Raw genomic sequence first — 15,355 nt, forward strand, 5'->3', positions numbered from 1 at the left:
TCATACACTATCGTGCAACTATAGCCTTGAACTTTTAAATTGATTGTTTAGAGTGTATCGATTGCAAACTGGTTGTTAGACTTTCTGGGCCTATAAATCAAATTTTGAATAGTTTTTGGCTCAATAGCGTTTATCTTTAAATTGTCGTTTAAACTATTCTATCCTCGCATTATTTGTTTAATTTTTAAACGGATGATCTCAGAGAGATCACCGGAAAAGCAACAATTGCCGTCTGTTTTGTCATTTGCATTTTTCGAGAATTTCACTTGCTAAATTGCTCACATTTTATTGGCTTTATTATTAATACAATTGATTTTTTTTTTTTATTGAAATCAAAAGAATACCCCGATGAGTCTGCAAAAAATATACAAAAAAAAAACGATGGGAATTATAAATAAACATCGAACACTTCTGGGCGCGATTGATGAATAGCAAGCAAGCAATAATAATTGCTTACATTTATTTATATGCGCCATTTGTTTATTTTTATACATTTTCTTAGTGATGTCACAGACAGAAACAAGTCGTTTCGCTGTTTCAAGTATTGCGTGTCGTATCATTAACAATATTCCGAGCGATGCGGTGGAGGAGATCGGGAGACTATAGCCCCAGCTGCCTCACGTCGGGTTCTCATGACAACGGCGATGGCGTGCGACCTCTCCATGATAGATTCATTTGTTTTGACGGCTGTGAAGCGTGTGACTTTACAGGCGGAAGGTGGAAGGAAGTAGCGGATGTTTCCTCCACAAAAATGTATTATAAAAATATTTCATTAATGAATAATTGGGTGAAAGATAAAAACAAGGTCGCGTCTTGATTTTCTTTTTAATTTAATTTTTGTTTAATAGCGCCTAGGTATACATATACAAAAAACACAGGCACTGAAGAAGGCTCAACAAATTGCATTTTGTGACAACATTAATACAGCAATATGCACAGATCCATTAGGTTACTAAGCTTAGAATACGATATTTGGCGATTTAGCATTTAAATCATATGATTTTTGTCTCGCTCTTGCGAACAACAATGAGCCAAAGTGCTTAGGACTTTTTAGATGTCCTGGCTGCCTTAGAGGCAGATCCCCCGATTGAATAGAAGAGCTGTGGAAACTATGTTTCCATTCTAACGTTTTCTCATTCCGAAAAATGTCCCTGGTGTCCTTTAACAGGGATCTAGCTGGCCGCATACCAAGTGGTGCGATTGCCGACAGTTTCTTCGTCTGGTCTGGGCATTATCCAGATGTTACCGATGCCACTGTCCGTGCTGAAGCGATTGGAATCGCGGTAAAGCGAAAAACTGGGAGCCTTACGATGCAGGTGATCATTTTCGCGGCAATAGCGCTCCTGCAGCTTCTGCCGCTCCTCGTTGGCAAAGTTATTGATCATGTCCCGGATGAGGTCCAGCCATAAAGCTATCTGGGCAGCGTCTGCGGTGAATTCGCACTCCTGCTGCTTCCTTCGCTCATAGTAGAGCGTGAAGGACTTGGTCTTGGCCGAAATACCGATGTGCTCGCAGGGATAGCGACCGTGGAAGATCAGGTTCTTGTTCTTCATCTCCGTGTAGATGATGCACTTGTCGAAAATGAACACCTTGGCGCGGTAGCTGCGCTTCTGCTTGTAGTCGAACACCTGGAACTCGTCCACCTTCCGGAATTTGCCCTGGTAGTAGACATTGAACTGCAAAGAGTAGATAGTTAGAAAAGTTACAATGACGTAAGTCGATAGAAAACCAACCTCATGACAGTCTACTATGTCATTGATGATCTCCGATTCGTTAGTGGTGATCAGAAGGGTGCGGAAGCGCTTCTCCAACCGACAGCAAGACTCGATAAGTGGTTTCATCACGAGATCACGGTTCTTGAAGAAGGTCTATAAAGTATTTTAAATAATAAGAATAATATATAGGAATATTTTATCCAATTATAAAATCCTTACATTAATAAACTGTGTAAGGAGCAAAGGATAACGAGCCATGCGCTGAATGGGTTGGACCAAGAAGCTATTGATTCCCAGTTTATCATCCAGTTCCATCCGAATACTCTGTAAATAAATATTACATTAATAATACTTAATATATTTAGATTTTTGTTGAAACTTACAAGGAAGTAATTTTTGTAGATATCACACAGCTTGAGGGACTTTTGCTTGTTCATTGTAAAGATCACATAGCCATAGAAACAATTTTGCTAAAAATTGGAAAAGAAATCATTATTTTTGAAATAAATATCTTTAATTACATTTACTCACATCCACCAATTGCAGAAACTCGTCAAATAAACGTTTCAAATCCCGACGATTACGTTGCAGCATGGGCAGGAACTCATCGCGATGGAATTCAGCTATTTGTTCGATATTTCCAAATAAATCATACTTCTTGCCTCTCAATCCCATCGGAAGGTCCTTGCGCTGGAAGATATTGCCATAGTTCTTGATGCCCAGGAACAGGTTGTTCACATAGGCCTCCTCCGTTTTGATCAGCTCCTCCAGAATGGGGAGAACGCACTTGTCGCTTTTCTCGCGCAACTGGATCTCCTCTTCCTCGTTCCTAAAACATACAATTATTTTTAATAAATATTTAGTGGATTTATTTTATAAGTATAAGAGCTAAGAACTCACTCATCTCTGGGCTGATAGAGGGAGTTAAACTTGGTGACAACATGCTCGTTGGTGGTCCCAATGATTTCAGTCTTTCGTCTCGGCGTGGAACGATAGTTTCTGTGAAAGGAAGGGGATTTGGGTTCTCGTTATAGAGCTTGTTATCGGTGGCTTTATGAAAATAACCCCCCAGTAAAGACTAAGAAAAACAACAACAGGAACGAGCGCAAATGTGATAAGTAGTTAGATAAACCAACCTCCACCCGAGACTTTCGAGTGAGTCAGCTGGAGAGGAGGCCCAATGATAAGAACGGTAGCAACCTTAAGACAGAGATAATGCCTCTACGATGAATCAGAGACCTGGAGTCTAAAGTGTCAATCCGGAGACTCCCTCCCTCTAACTATAGCCTCCCTCTCACTATCGAACAGATTGGTCTGTTTGTCCAGGTTGAATATACTGAGAGCCTCCTCGAATGCTCTGGCCATTAGGGTTACAATCCACATAATTAAGTCCAGTTGCTTGATGATGAACCAAGAGATTAGGATTATCATGACGATTGCCATGGCGGTACTGATAAAGCCCGTTACCTAAAAAAATATTTTGAAAAATGGCTAAGGTCACAGGGCAACCGGAAAGTGATGGTACAGACCCCTGCCACCCAGCCCTCGGTATCCAGATTCAATGACTCGGTAGACGCGCGCAAACCGTGGGAACTGGATCGAAAAAGTGTTCCTCTCTCTTCTTGATTCGAATCTACAGTTGAACGCCTTATAGACTTGTCTTGGGAATCCTTCCTTTCTTCTATAATATCGTGCATACTGTACGTATCTCTCCTTATTTCCACTTCGTCGGAAATGCTTGCAGTTTTTCGAGGCTTGTCTTCAGATTTTCCCGACGAGAGCGAACTCGGGGGCATACCAGGGGGCTGATACACGTCCATGGAGTCCAATGAGGTTTCCGGAGTCATTGGAATCTTTTTTCCCGGCGGCAATGGCCGCACCTTCTTTTTCTTTCGTCGTGGAAAAGGATCATCACTGGTCCCGGTGCCCTGGGAGACATAGGTAGGCTTCGGCTTCGGCGGTACCTCCACCCATACCCGCTCCTCGCGCTCCACCAAAGCCTCTTCTGAGACATCTCTATTCAACCGACGACCAGCCTCGACGTCGTCGTCCTCCTGGCCTTTCCGGGAGTCATCCATTTTCGTGCTGAAGCTGAATCAACCCAGCCAGCCAGAGAGACATTTTCCAAATTTTGTCATTGCTCTCGAAACTAGAAATTGCCTGCTCTGCTCACTATTTTTCGTATCATTTTTTTTGGGCATTTCCACCAAGACCCACCAACCGGTTTGCCGGAAAGTGCTCCAAAACCCAATTAACACTCTGCCAATTAAGCTCTGATACTGCGAGTGTCGCGAATAGTTGAAGCTTTTATGGCTAGAATCGCATAATTTGATTTTGACACACCGTAAAGGAGGCTCAGTGACCGCGAAATCCATTTAACAAACTTTGTGGGAAGGCCATTTCCAAGAAGGGGATATATTCCGGCTTAAATCACGATAAGTAAAGTCTGTTTAACTATTTGTCTGCCAAAAGCAATTATTATTCAACTGTTAAAATGTCGAAATAAAAAGTTAGAAACTTGATAGCTAATAGTTGGTAGTACTAGTAATTCTTCCATTACTATCTCTTTTTTAAATAAAAACTTATTGTTTACCATTCTGTAAATAGCATAACCTTGATGCACCTTATCTTTTGTAATCCCTATACCTCTTCTATTACTCATATATGTATCACACACCCACCCACCGTATCAAAAACTATAAAAACCTTATCATCAGCAAACACTCACCTCGGAAAGTCCTTATCGTTGCGCATTTTTAGCGGCATGGTTTGGGATTGATCGGCGCTAATGGATCGCTGCACCTGTTGTGGCACCTGGGAATCCCCATCGCCCCCCACGGCCAGTACCTCCGAGGCGCTGTGCTCGATAATGTGTTCCTCGGAATGATCAACCACATGCGGATCCGTTTCAAAGTCCGATATTTGATCCACTTCGTCCTCGGATCGCACCTCATCGATATTGGGGATGATGTCCGCCCCACTGCCCGGGGTGCTGGGTATGGAGCTGGTCCGCTTGCTGCCCAGTCCCAAAAGGCGGATACGACGTGGTGGTGTGGCCGGAGGAGTGCCATGGTCGCTGGCGAACTCCTCGAAGGATGGATGACGCCGGTTCTCCAAGAGCTTCAGACTGTTACGCTCCTGCTTTTGGAAGAAGATGTTCGCCTTGTGCGCCTCGAAGCGGTGCACCTTTTCGCGAACGTTGAGCCAAGCGGGATCGGGAGAGGTGGGAGTGCCCGCATCTGGACTGCCCTCGACGGCGGCCCGCATCTTGAGCAGAGATCGGCGGTTGAAGGCGCTCTCCGTGTCCGAGTTAACCGAGTACGAGAGCTGGAACGAGCTGGAACTGGAGCTGCTGGCGGAGGTGCTGTCTCTCCGTGCGACGTCGTTGGAATCCGGAGTACAACTGCCAGTGGGTTCGAGTGTGCTGGAGTGGCGCTCCTGCTCCGCCGCCTGCTGGCTGATGCGGCGGCGAGAGTTTCTTTTGTTGAAGTTTCTGTTGCTGAGGTTCCGCTCCCGGCGGAAAGGCAGGGGGCTGAGATCTTCGTCGGCCATTTTGGAAGCCTCTTAGCACTGATAAGCCTTATCAGAAGTGGTTTTTCTTTTCAATTCTACGTCTCTAATGGGTCTCTCTTCCACTTAGTCTTAGTCGAGCATTTCACTCTCGGGCTTTTCAGTTCTCGCTAAAACAAAAAACCCCCCACGCTCCAGCTGATTTTTATGGCCAAAGCTTTTTTTTTTATTTATTTTTTTGTTTTTGTCACCGCCAGCCAAGTATATATAGAATGTTTATCTTTCGGTTTTTTTTTTGCCTTATTTTTTTTGTTTTTGGTGGAAACACGTATTCGTATCGCTCAGTGCGCTGTTTTGCCTTTTGCTTTTTATTCTTATTTCGCCAGCTATTGCGCTGCAAAAAACAAAAATGTCTAATTAAAAAGCTTATAAATAAATAATTGAAATCGAGTTTGTACAGCTAATTAGCCATTTAGGAGGGCGGTTAGACAAAATGGTGTCAAAAATGGTAAATTACCAGATCACTGCATGGGAGCTTGATGAACATGAATACGTATCTTTATAATAAAGTCTTATATAAGATTAAAATACACACACACTAAACTAATCCCTCTAATCCCCCACGATCTATGCAGATACTTAAATATAATATTTACTTTAGCATATAGAGTAAAGCTATTAATTTTAATGGCAAATGACGTCGGAGGTTCCACACTATATTTGCAAAGTCACAAATTCTGTGTATAGTTAATTATGGGTGACGTTGGTTTGGTTGTTTAAACAAAATAGCCAAGTATATAGCCGCAAATGAGGCGAAAAGCAAATGAAAAGCTTGAGGAGGAAGTACAAAGTTCCCTCTGAACAAAAGAAAGTCACAAAATCGCTGAAATGCATTTCAAATCCGCAATTGCCTTCGACATGGTTTTTGAAGCCATTGTGTCTGTAATAGAAATCTCCAACTAATTTAAATCTCAAGGTAATTTCCCTTCCAATCTAGTGAGCCCTGTAATTTCAATTCTATGATAGACCTCATCATACTTTTCATTCCCAGTTCCATTTCGTAGTCCTAGTCAGCAAGATCTCAAAAGTGAATAAGACCCGAAATTTTACAAAATTTTCCGTTGTAAACGAATTTTTTTTATATTATTTCGTAATATGTCGCATGTGAACATCTTCGAGAGCGTCAAGAAACTGAAGAAGGCCAGTAAGGATGAGATTATCGTCGATATTGCCACACGCAGGAATGTAAGATTCAACGACTTATCCAGGCTGGTGGATGAGGTCTGCAGTGGCTTGGAAGAGGGTCTCCGCGGCGGGTTCCTTTGCATGCGCCGGGGGAAGTTCTGCCTGAACTACACTTTGGACTCAGCTTTCAGTTCCACCCGTAAGAATTCCGCTTTTACCCGTAACAATTGCGGATATCCCTTCAAGTCAACTTCCGCGAGGAGCAAGAGAAGCACATTCAACAAGCATGTGAGAAAAAACGAGAGCTCTGTCATCAAATTGTAGATGAGAAGTTGATCCTTTTTGGCCCAGAGGATGCTGGATATTACGTGGGGCGGCTTTACCAATTCGGACCATATCATGGACCTTCATAGTGTCCACCTACTACCTATTATCAATAAACAGTAGCCCCACAATGCACATATTGCGCCTTTATGACCCAGTTAGATAAGATCCTAGTTCGGCACTATCTTATCGAAATACTTATGTTATACAACTGGCCTTTATTGCACTGATCAACCTGTGTGCACTTCCACGGAAAGTGCTTCCCCTCCTATGGGGACTGTTCTTATCTGCCGTGATACAGATTCGAGAGGTCTTTTCTATAATTACAAAGTCTAGGTTAGTGAGTAACCAAAATAATAGCCATCTAGCAGATCATAATCTGCCAAAAAATCTGCAAGCTTCTGGGGGGAATTTTTTAATCGTTATTTATAGACTGCAAACTGGTTATAGCCGCCTAATTGGGCTTCATGCAAGTTTCATTGTGTTTACCCATTAAGCTCCAAATGGAAAGGGTATATTCATTTGGGTCTAATTAGCAGGTAATGTAAGCTTCGGCGATGAGATACACGATCGATTCGACAACACCTTTCATAATGTTTGAATGGGTTTTAAAGCCACTTCTTGGAATTTCCGGCTCACACCTACTGCCTTTGGTAATCGGAAAGCGGGGGAAGTTTTGTTGTGTTATCTAAATGGCTTTTATCAAAAAAATTGTCGTGATAGAGTGCAAGCAAATAGTGTTACGCATGGAAACCTTGAATCGATCACCCAATTAGATGATGCGTTTCCAATTCGAGTGACAAACGCAGAGTCAGCTAACAATATAAGGGTTCTGAAGCACTGAAATGTATCTGTCTGAGTGTCTGTTTAGTCAGCCGATAAAAAAAGATACAAATGAGGGAACTAGGCTAAACAGAATAATGGCTAAAAGTGGGAAAACGCTCGTTACTGACACGAGTTAGTACGACAGCTAGAGAATTTGTTTCGGATTTTAAAAACAGATTTATTTCCGACAAGTCTATGTTAATGGAGTTTCCAAGAATGTCAGGTTGTGGCACTTCTAACTTAGAGGGTTTACTTTTGAGGGTTATATCTGGAAAATACTTGATTTATTTTTCAGTTTTTATTAATTATGGTTTCGAGTTTTAATTATCACAGTTTGTAATTTGTGGACACGTGTTAATGAGACAGTTTTGTAAGCGCGTGCAGACTGGATGGTTTCATTTTTAATTTGTTCACCGTTTGCCATTTTCGAATACACTTGCCAATTCCGGCACTTACGTTTTAGGGTTCAACTTGCGACTTATTTGTATCGCTTTTATAAGGTCACGCTGCGTATACGCAATGTTTTTTTGTTCGCTTTCAGCTGGAACTGTTAACCGTTCTTGGCAGCGATCGTTGCCGCCGGAAGAGCGAAAGAGAGGCGACGAGGGCGGCCGATAGAGTAGGCAACAGTCGTGTGTCAACGGAGACCGGAACGTTCGCTCACCTGTGCTTTTGAATTCGCACTGACGGTTAAAATTTGCACTGCAAGGCATGGTGTGAGAAATATCAGCTCTCGCGGATCGGGCCGGAATAGCTCTCTATTTTCATTCATTTTTTATACACTTCTCCCGCTCGCTGTCTGGTTTTAACTGTTTGCCAGCCAACTTTATAATCATTTTTTTATGTGCTCGCTTTTTTTTATTATTTAGATTGCTCTCTCGACGACTTAGCGGTCTGTGTCGCATTTTCCACAGCAAATTATTGTCATAGTTCCGCCTGCTCCGCCCCCTTGCCGGTTCGTGCTCTGCCACTGCAGGCGGCATAAATTCTTAATTAGTCCCCCAAGTAGTCTGTGCCACATAGATCAGATTCCAAAACAAACCCCCAATCCTTTTCAGTTTCCCCTGACTAATCACGAATTTCAAGACTAAGAGAAGCCCCTACCTGGTGAGTCCACTTCTTGATTTTTTAGAATATTTTTCCACTTGTCCCGGTCCCGGTCCCGGTCCTGTCATGCACTCGTCAGCGTGTTCAAAATTTCTGTTTCATCGCCCGGGGTGGCGATGGTAGAAAGATTGTCATATCTTATCAGACGACGAGGTCTACGCGCGCAATCGAAACCGCCAACACGCAGTCGCGTTAAAGGCCACAAATCAGCCATTTGCTTGCCGTTGCCGTGGATTTCAGCTTAATTCTCGGCTAGCCGCTTCTCTGTTTGCGTTCATTTGGCTTTTTTGCCCAAAACTCTTTAGCTTTTTGCACTTTTCTGCTTATCTTTGCGCATTTTCGAGCGTATATGTTTACGCCGCCCCACCGCCCCACCGACACCGCCGCCGACGAAACTCGGCCAAAACGTATGGCATTCTTCCCACCCAACCAGACCAGCCAGTGGGTCTTTTTGGGGACTCCCATGGGTTTTGCAAGCTGGTGAAATCGATGGAGTTTTATTGCATGCAATGTTTGGGTAGTCCCAGAATGATAAGAAAAAGAAGGGGAATCCCAATGGCAATGTTAAGATTTTAAGTACGTTTTAAATAAATAATTAATGTATTTTTTAATAATATTTAAATTCCATACATAAAAAGGTTTATTATTTTATCTTATCAAATTACATTTTAATATTAAATTCTTTTTAAGAGTGGTCTACATGGTTTTTTCCCATCTGTCATGATTTTTTAATTTAAACTGACGCGCTCAAAAAAAGTGCTGCCTATTCAAACAAATACCCCATGTTGCCACATCTTTGAACTCGGGTTTATTTATATTTTTGCCGCTGCCACAAATTCTCATACTAATTGGAAGTTTATTGTTTCTATTTTTACTTCCAAAAGGCTTATTCAGTCAGTAACTCAATTTTATTTGCATTTTGCGTGATAGTTTCTAGTTATCTGGGATATTTTTGAATTCGCTTCGCCAATAATGCAAATTCGCCGCAACTAGTCAAGTTCCCAACCCGCTAGAGATTGGTAGTGTTAGTAAGTGCCTTCATTGTTAACGGTCATCAATTTGAAACAAGAAACACTTTAAATATGCTAATAAAATATTGCTTATGATATCGTTTTATAACCTAGTTTCTGCCAAAAAAACTCTAAAATAATAATTGATAAAAAATATTCAACAACAAATATTCATGGCTACTTTAGATTTGAATTTTATTGATAGGGAAGAAATAATTCATCTTAAGCCTAAAAAAAACTAAATTTTACTAAAAACTAATGCCAATTTTAATGAAAAATAACTGTGATTAAGCCGACAACCCTGCCGCGTGAACCTGAGATGCCACCCACATAACCATACATCCAAGATGCACTCGAATTGCGTCGCCTGGCACCGCCAGTTCAGATCCAAATTAACCAAAGTCCAGGCCCCAGCGCCGTATGTTGGCGTTTCGAATTTCCTGGCGTTGCTAATTGACGATTTCCTATTAGCTGTTTATTGCAATCAGTGAAATTCGATTTAATTTCTTTTGATGCACTGAGGTGTAGGACAATTACAATGCCCAGACATCCTAAGATGCAGAATCCCCTTTTGAAAAATATGTTTTTCTCAGTTCTTTAGTTGACTTTTATTATTTAAACTATAATTAAGGTGGGCAGTCAACAAAACTCGTTGCTCCACTAAAAGCGCTAACAAATATTTATTTATTTTTTTTTGCTACTATAATTGGTTTAAAATTGAATTCTCTTCCCGAGAGACAGAGAGTGGAAGATAGGTCAGAAGAGTGTGCCTTTTGGAGACTTTTGTGCAAAAAACAAGATTCCAAATTAGGAATTCAAGCTTGAAATTCTTTATTCTGCATATTAAAAGGCTGTCCAAGTGTAAGAGAGTGTGTTTCTGATCTAAATAACTGGTTAAATATATTAACTAATTCATTAAATTCGTTTCCTTTGGACGCCCACTTGCCAGCGCATCTGCTCTCACCGCAGTAGTTAGCCGTACGGCTTACGAGGAGAGGCTCCAACTAGGAGAGGATACCTCTCCCAATGCTCCCCACTATTCCAAGAATACCCTCGCGAGAGTAAAAAGCTTATGGCGGGGGTTGGACAACTGAGAAGTACACCTGAAAAAATTAAGATATTTTAAACATATAAATTTTATATTATTGTTAATAAAAATGAAAATAATATTTGATGAAAATCGTAAGGTAGAGACATTAAATCCTTGATTTTATAGACACCTGATCCTTGGTTAAAAAGTTTAGAACCTATTCCCAATTTTTACAAGTGGCTTTCAAGATTTTAAGAAAAAGCCCTGTCATCATAGACCACCTCCCTTATGACTACCAATATTGCTACCAAAAAATATCTAGAAAAATCGATTTGAGGAAGAATTTTTCGCCGTGTGAAAGTGAGTGTGAGCGGTGAGAGTATAAAAGCTTGGCTGCCGGCAAAGAAAGTCACTTACTGTGGAATCTTTGCTGCGATCGGTTCAGTGTTCAGACACGGCGCCAGCGTAAAAAGAAAGAGTGCGGGAGCAGAGGACCGAAGAACGCTAATTGCCAATTAACAGAACTGGGAGCCCAGAAGTGACTGTCATTTTTTGTCGATTCTACCAAGAGGTAAGGTAACAGATCCGGGTCCTGGAACACATCCCCACCCCCCCAAAAGGTGTGATATAATTTACGCACCCGACAAACAAATAAGATTAAAAAGGATTAGCCTTGCCAAGAGTTGGAAAATTAAGTTTGTTCGAGAGTCAAAGTCGGTCGATAAAAACGAATCTGTATGAATGCGTTCGGTTTGTTTCGGTTCGATTCTAAATTTAGTTATAAATTCTAATTGGTCTTTGATTGATTTGTGGGTCAGTCCATTCGAAATCGAAAAGTTTTGAACTCGTTTCACAGCCTCGCAGTTCTCGAAGATCTCTCGCCTAACTCGCAACTGGCTAACACAAAAAAAAAATGTGAAGGACAGGACAACGACGTCAGCCGATCCAACTAGAAGACATCTTCTTCTGCTAATTCAGAGCCGATCGATCAGATCGGACTAAAATATAGAAACGAGCTAACCACCTCCGTCGACCGTGGAGTGCGTGAACGTATTTCGAAGCGTGAGGTACTCGTATCGGAACAAATAGTGCCGCAGTTTTCATCCAATTATTAAATAAGGCTTATATAACTTGAAAAAAAAAATAGAAATTGAAAAATATTGAGACGGTCAAACAAACAGTAATATTTCTGACATGTACTGATAATGGAAGTGAATGCCTTTGGCTATCAACGATCGAGACTTGGGGTCTCAGACTTTCGTATACTACTGGTGATAAGCCGTGATACCGTTCGTCACAAAACGGCTAATCAGACTTTAAGAAAAAGTTGCCCATCTGGCCACCATCGGTTTGCACGTGAATCCATTTTCCCGACTACTTATTGACGTATTTTGTGAGGGCCTATTGTGGGTCCTTGACCCAATCTGATCTCTGACTTTTCCCATGGATCGGATTGGATAATCTTCGCATCGATTATGTGCCCTAACCTTTTCCCACGTTCTCGAAGTGAAATCTCTCTCGGTTGTAGTGGCAGGAGATCAAAGAGCCAAAATAGATCAGAAAATCGAATCAGAAAATTAAATTAAATCATGACACCAAAACACAGACATCGACTAAATTAAATTCAATTGAAGCTGTCACGGCAACAAGTGCCAGCCAGGTATAGGGGGAGGTAGGACGAGATAGATGGCTAGAAAGAGACTCGGTACTCGGTAGATAACGCCGAAAAGTCAAATCGATTGTTGCAATTTGAGACACAGAGAAGAAAGAAACCGAAAATTGCAGCGGAAGAGGCGGCCAATCAGGCGTTACTTTCAGCCGAGGGGGGGGGGGGGGGGGGGGGGAGACAGATCACTCAGTGACTGACTGGGCGCCCTGCCAAAATCTGCCAGCGATGCATGGCGAACTCAAAGATACAGAGATACAAAGATACAAAGATACTTGACTTGCGAAAACTGGTTTGGATTCCACATGGCATCCACACCAGGAGGAGACGCCTTTTATCCTATCCCACGTCTAAATATTTACACAGTCAGGGCGAAAAGTGTCGACTCAATAGCTGGAGGGGCGTTCTTGCCCCTGGACTCCCCAACACACCCCACCCCATCGTTCTTCCACAATTCCAGCAGCGCCAACGCCCCAAAAGATATCGAGTCTCACTTTTGCTCAGATCCGCAGAAAATTGTGGGCGATTGGGGAGCAGTGGTGCGTGGGTGTATTGTCTCTGTCTCTGGGACAATCAATGCACTTCCGCCCCGGGTCTTTGGGAAGAAAATACTCTTAAAGGCCCACAGCGCAGACTAGATATTGCAGTTTTATGGTAATTATCTTGTCAGCTTTTGCCTTGAGTGAGCTCGCTTGATTTATTTTCAGTATTCTTGAGATACGACCAAATAAGGCGAGCAAATAAATGAATTTGTATCACAATTCTAGACTAGATAAAATGTATCCCACCCCCTGCGAAGATTATTTAGGCTCTGAATGTAGAATATTCTGGGCATTCCACACCTTATCTGTTTACGGACAACTTGTAAAAGCCTTTAATTATCCTTATCTGGCACGCATAATCTGACCCACTTCAGTTACTTACTAACTTTTATCACGTCCCAGTTATCTCGAACCCTCCTGGCCAAGATCGACTGATTAAAGAGGTTCAGTCTTGCAACAAACATAAACAAATCGGCAATGGAATCTAAAAATATAGAAACTATTTCGCAATAAAATGAAACCCTCCACTTTCGATTGGAAAAATCAATCATAATGTCTGACATTCGCTTGCAGGGAATTGCATTGAGTAAGCGGAGAAATGGCCGATGAAGCACAAGCACCACCAGCTGAGGGCGCACCACCAGCCGAGGGCGAGGCGCCACCACCAGCCGAGGGGGCAGAGGGTGCCGTCGAGGGTGGCGAGGCCGCTCCTCCGGCAGAGCCCGCCGAGCCGATCAAGCACAGCTACACGCTGTTCTACTTCAATGTGAAGGCCCTGGCCGAGCCCCTCCGCTACCTTTTCGCCTACGGTGGAATCGAGTACGAGGATGTCCGTGTCACCCGTGATGAGTGGCCAGCCCTGAAGCCAAGTAAGACCTTTACTCTTATGACACCTGGACGTCATTAACCTCACCCCTTTTCCAACAGCCATGCCCATGGGCCAGATGCCCGTTCTGGAGGTCGATGGCAAGCGTGTTCACCAGAGCATCTCGATGGCCCGCTTCCTGGCCAAGACCGTGGGTCTGTGTGGAGCTACTCCCTGGGAGGACCTGCAGATCGACATCGTTGTGGACACCATTAACGACTTCCGTCTAAGTAGCGAACAATGTGTGCCTCAGTTTCATGTTCAGTGTCCTTGATTAACTCTGGAATTTTTAATGTATAGAAATTGCAGTCGTCTCGTACGAGCCGGAGGACGAGATCAAGGAGAAGAAGCTGGTCACCCTGAATGCGGAGGTCATTCCATTCTACCTGGAGAAGCTCGAGCAGACCGTGAAGGACAACGATGGTCACCTGGCTCTGGGCAAGGTGGGTCTTTGAAATCGACTTCTATTGAATCATCCGGTTAATAAGAGATTCTTTTCTCTCCATCCTCTTAGCTGACCTGGGCCGATGTCTACTTTGCAGGCATCACCGACTACATGAACTACATGGTCAAGCGTGACCTGCTGGAACCCTACCCAGCTCTGCGCGGCGTTGTGGATGCCATCAACGCTCTGGAACCGATCAAGGCCTGGATCGAGAAGCGTCCTGTCACTGAGGTCTAAGCCTCCAGATGAGACACTTGAAATGAGGAGGCAGGGATAACCATCGCAAAACCCACTCAAACACTGAAACACTCAGCGACACCCGCACTTGCACACCAACCAACCACCACCCACATCAGCACACATTTTGTTCCTTTATGCGGAGGATCCGAGGAGCAGGAGCATCGGACTCTCGCACGGGGTCATAAATCCTTAGGAGTTTAGCACGTGTCATTAAAAATCGTATCTGTTTAACTTTCTTCGTTATAATTCTCTTTGCATGGCGCTATATACACATATTTCTATTGGAATCCGCCAGCGGATCTCCGTTCGTTAGCTTCCTATGAAATAATAATGATAATTCTTATTGCACAGTCTATAATAATTTTTGGCCAATTGTCTAGAGCACCTACTATAGCTATATATAAAAATTTTATACATATACGAGTGGTTCATCTTTTAAAGGTATTCTATTATATTTAATTCACTGCGAAAAGCTCAAAAATATTTAAATAAATGCGGCGAAAGCTAAGCTACAATTACAAACATTTTAGGTATTCGGTTTATAATTTACACAATAACGCAGCCCCACGAATTTTCTTCGTCTCATCCAGCCTCCCATTAGAATAAACCTTTTATGAAAAAAAGACTCACAGCAATAGAACCGGACTCTTTCGAAATTAACCAAAATCTATTTGGAAAATACATTAAAAAAACAGCAAAAACTGCCAAATTCAGATGCACCGAATCACATGATATACATTTATACGTTTTATTTATGCAAATTTGTAATTGTATTTTTGAATATTTTCACAAAACACTTAAAAATAAACTAAACACCTAAAAATGGAATGAGCACACTTTTGAAACGCACGACAAACTCGTTTTATTTCAAGGCAAAGGTCAAAAACTTAC

General features: G+C 42.4%; 2 protein-coding genes across 5 annotated transcripts; one reads left to right on the forward strand and one right to left on the reverse strand.

Moving 5' to 3' along the window:
- Positions 1–811: 811 nt before the first annotated feature.
- LOC6494302 (triple functional domain protein) lies at positions 812–8,744 on the reverse strand. Of its 2 annotated transcripts, none has more exons than XM_032450720.2 (8): positions 8,664–8,744; positions 4,444–5,619; positions 2,616–2,714; positions 2,247–2,544; positions 2,099–2,185; positions 1,935–2,039; positions 1,734–1,868; positions 812–1,676 (listed from the first exon to the last, which is right to left on the reverse strand). In XM_032450720.2, exons 2-8 carry the CDS (start codon positions 5,265–5,267, stop codon positions 1,173–1,175), a joined length of 2,052 nt encoding a protein of 683 aa, XP_032306611.1. In that variant the 5' UTR covers positions 5,268–5,619; positions 8,664–8,744; the 3' UTR covers positions 812–1,172. The 2 variants fall into 2 exon arrangements, with proteins under 2 accessions (XP_032306611.1, XP_001960569.1); XM_001960533.4 differs by lacking the exon at positions 8,664–8,744 and adding an exon at positions 8,016–8,263.
- Positions 8,745–11,108: 2,364 nt separating this feature from the next.
- LOC6496264 (glutathione S-transferase S1) lies at positions 11,109–15,313 on the forward strand. Of its 3 annotated transcripts, none has more exons than XM_014908225.3 (5): positions 11,109–11,277; positions 13,488–13,783; positions 13,842–14,009; positions 14,080–14,222; positions 14,294–15,313. In XM_014908225.3, exons 2-5 carry the CDS (start codon positions 13,513–13,515, stop codon positions 14,459–14,461), a joined length of 750 nt encoding a protein of 249 aa, XP_014763711.1. In that variant the 5' UTR covers positions 11,109–11,277; positions 13,488–13,512; the 3' UTR covers positions 14,462–15,313. The 3 variants fall into 3 exon arrangements, with proteins under 3 accessions (XP_014763711.1, XP_001960571.1, XP_044571858.1); XM_001960535.4 differs by lacking the exon at positions 11,109–11,277 and adding an exon at positions 11,578–11,773; XM_044715923.1 differs by lacking the exon at positions 11,109–11,277 and having other exon boundaries at positions 13,486–13,783.
- Positions 15,314–15,355: the final 42 nt, after the last annotated feature.

Source organism: Drosophila ananassae, chromosome 3L, assembly GCF_017639315.1.
Source record: "Drosophila ananassae strain 14024-0371.13 chromosome 3L, ASM1763931v2, whole genome shotgun sequence".
In the NCBI taxonomy this organism is placed as follows: domain Eukaryota; kingdom Metazoa; phylum Arthropoda; class Insecta; order Diptera; family Drosophilidae; genus Drosophila; species Drosophila ananassae.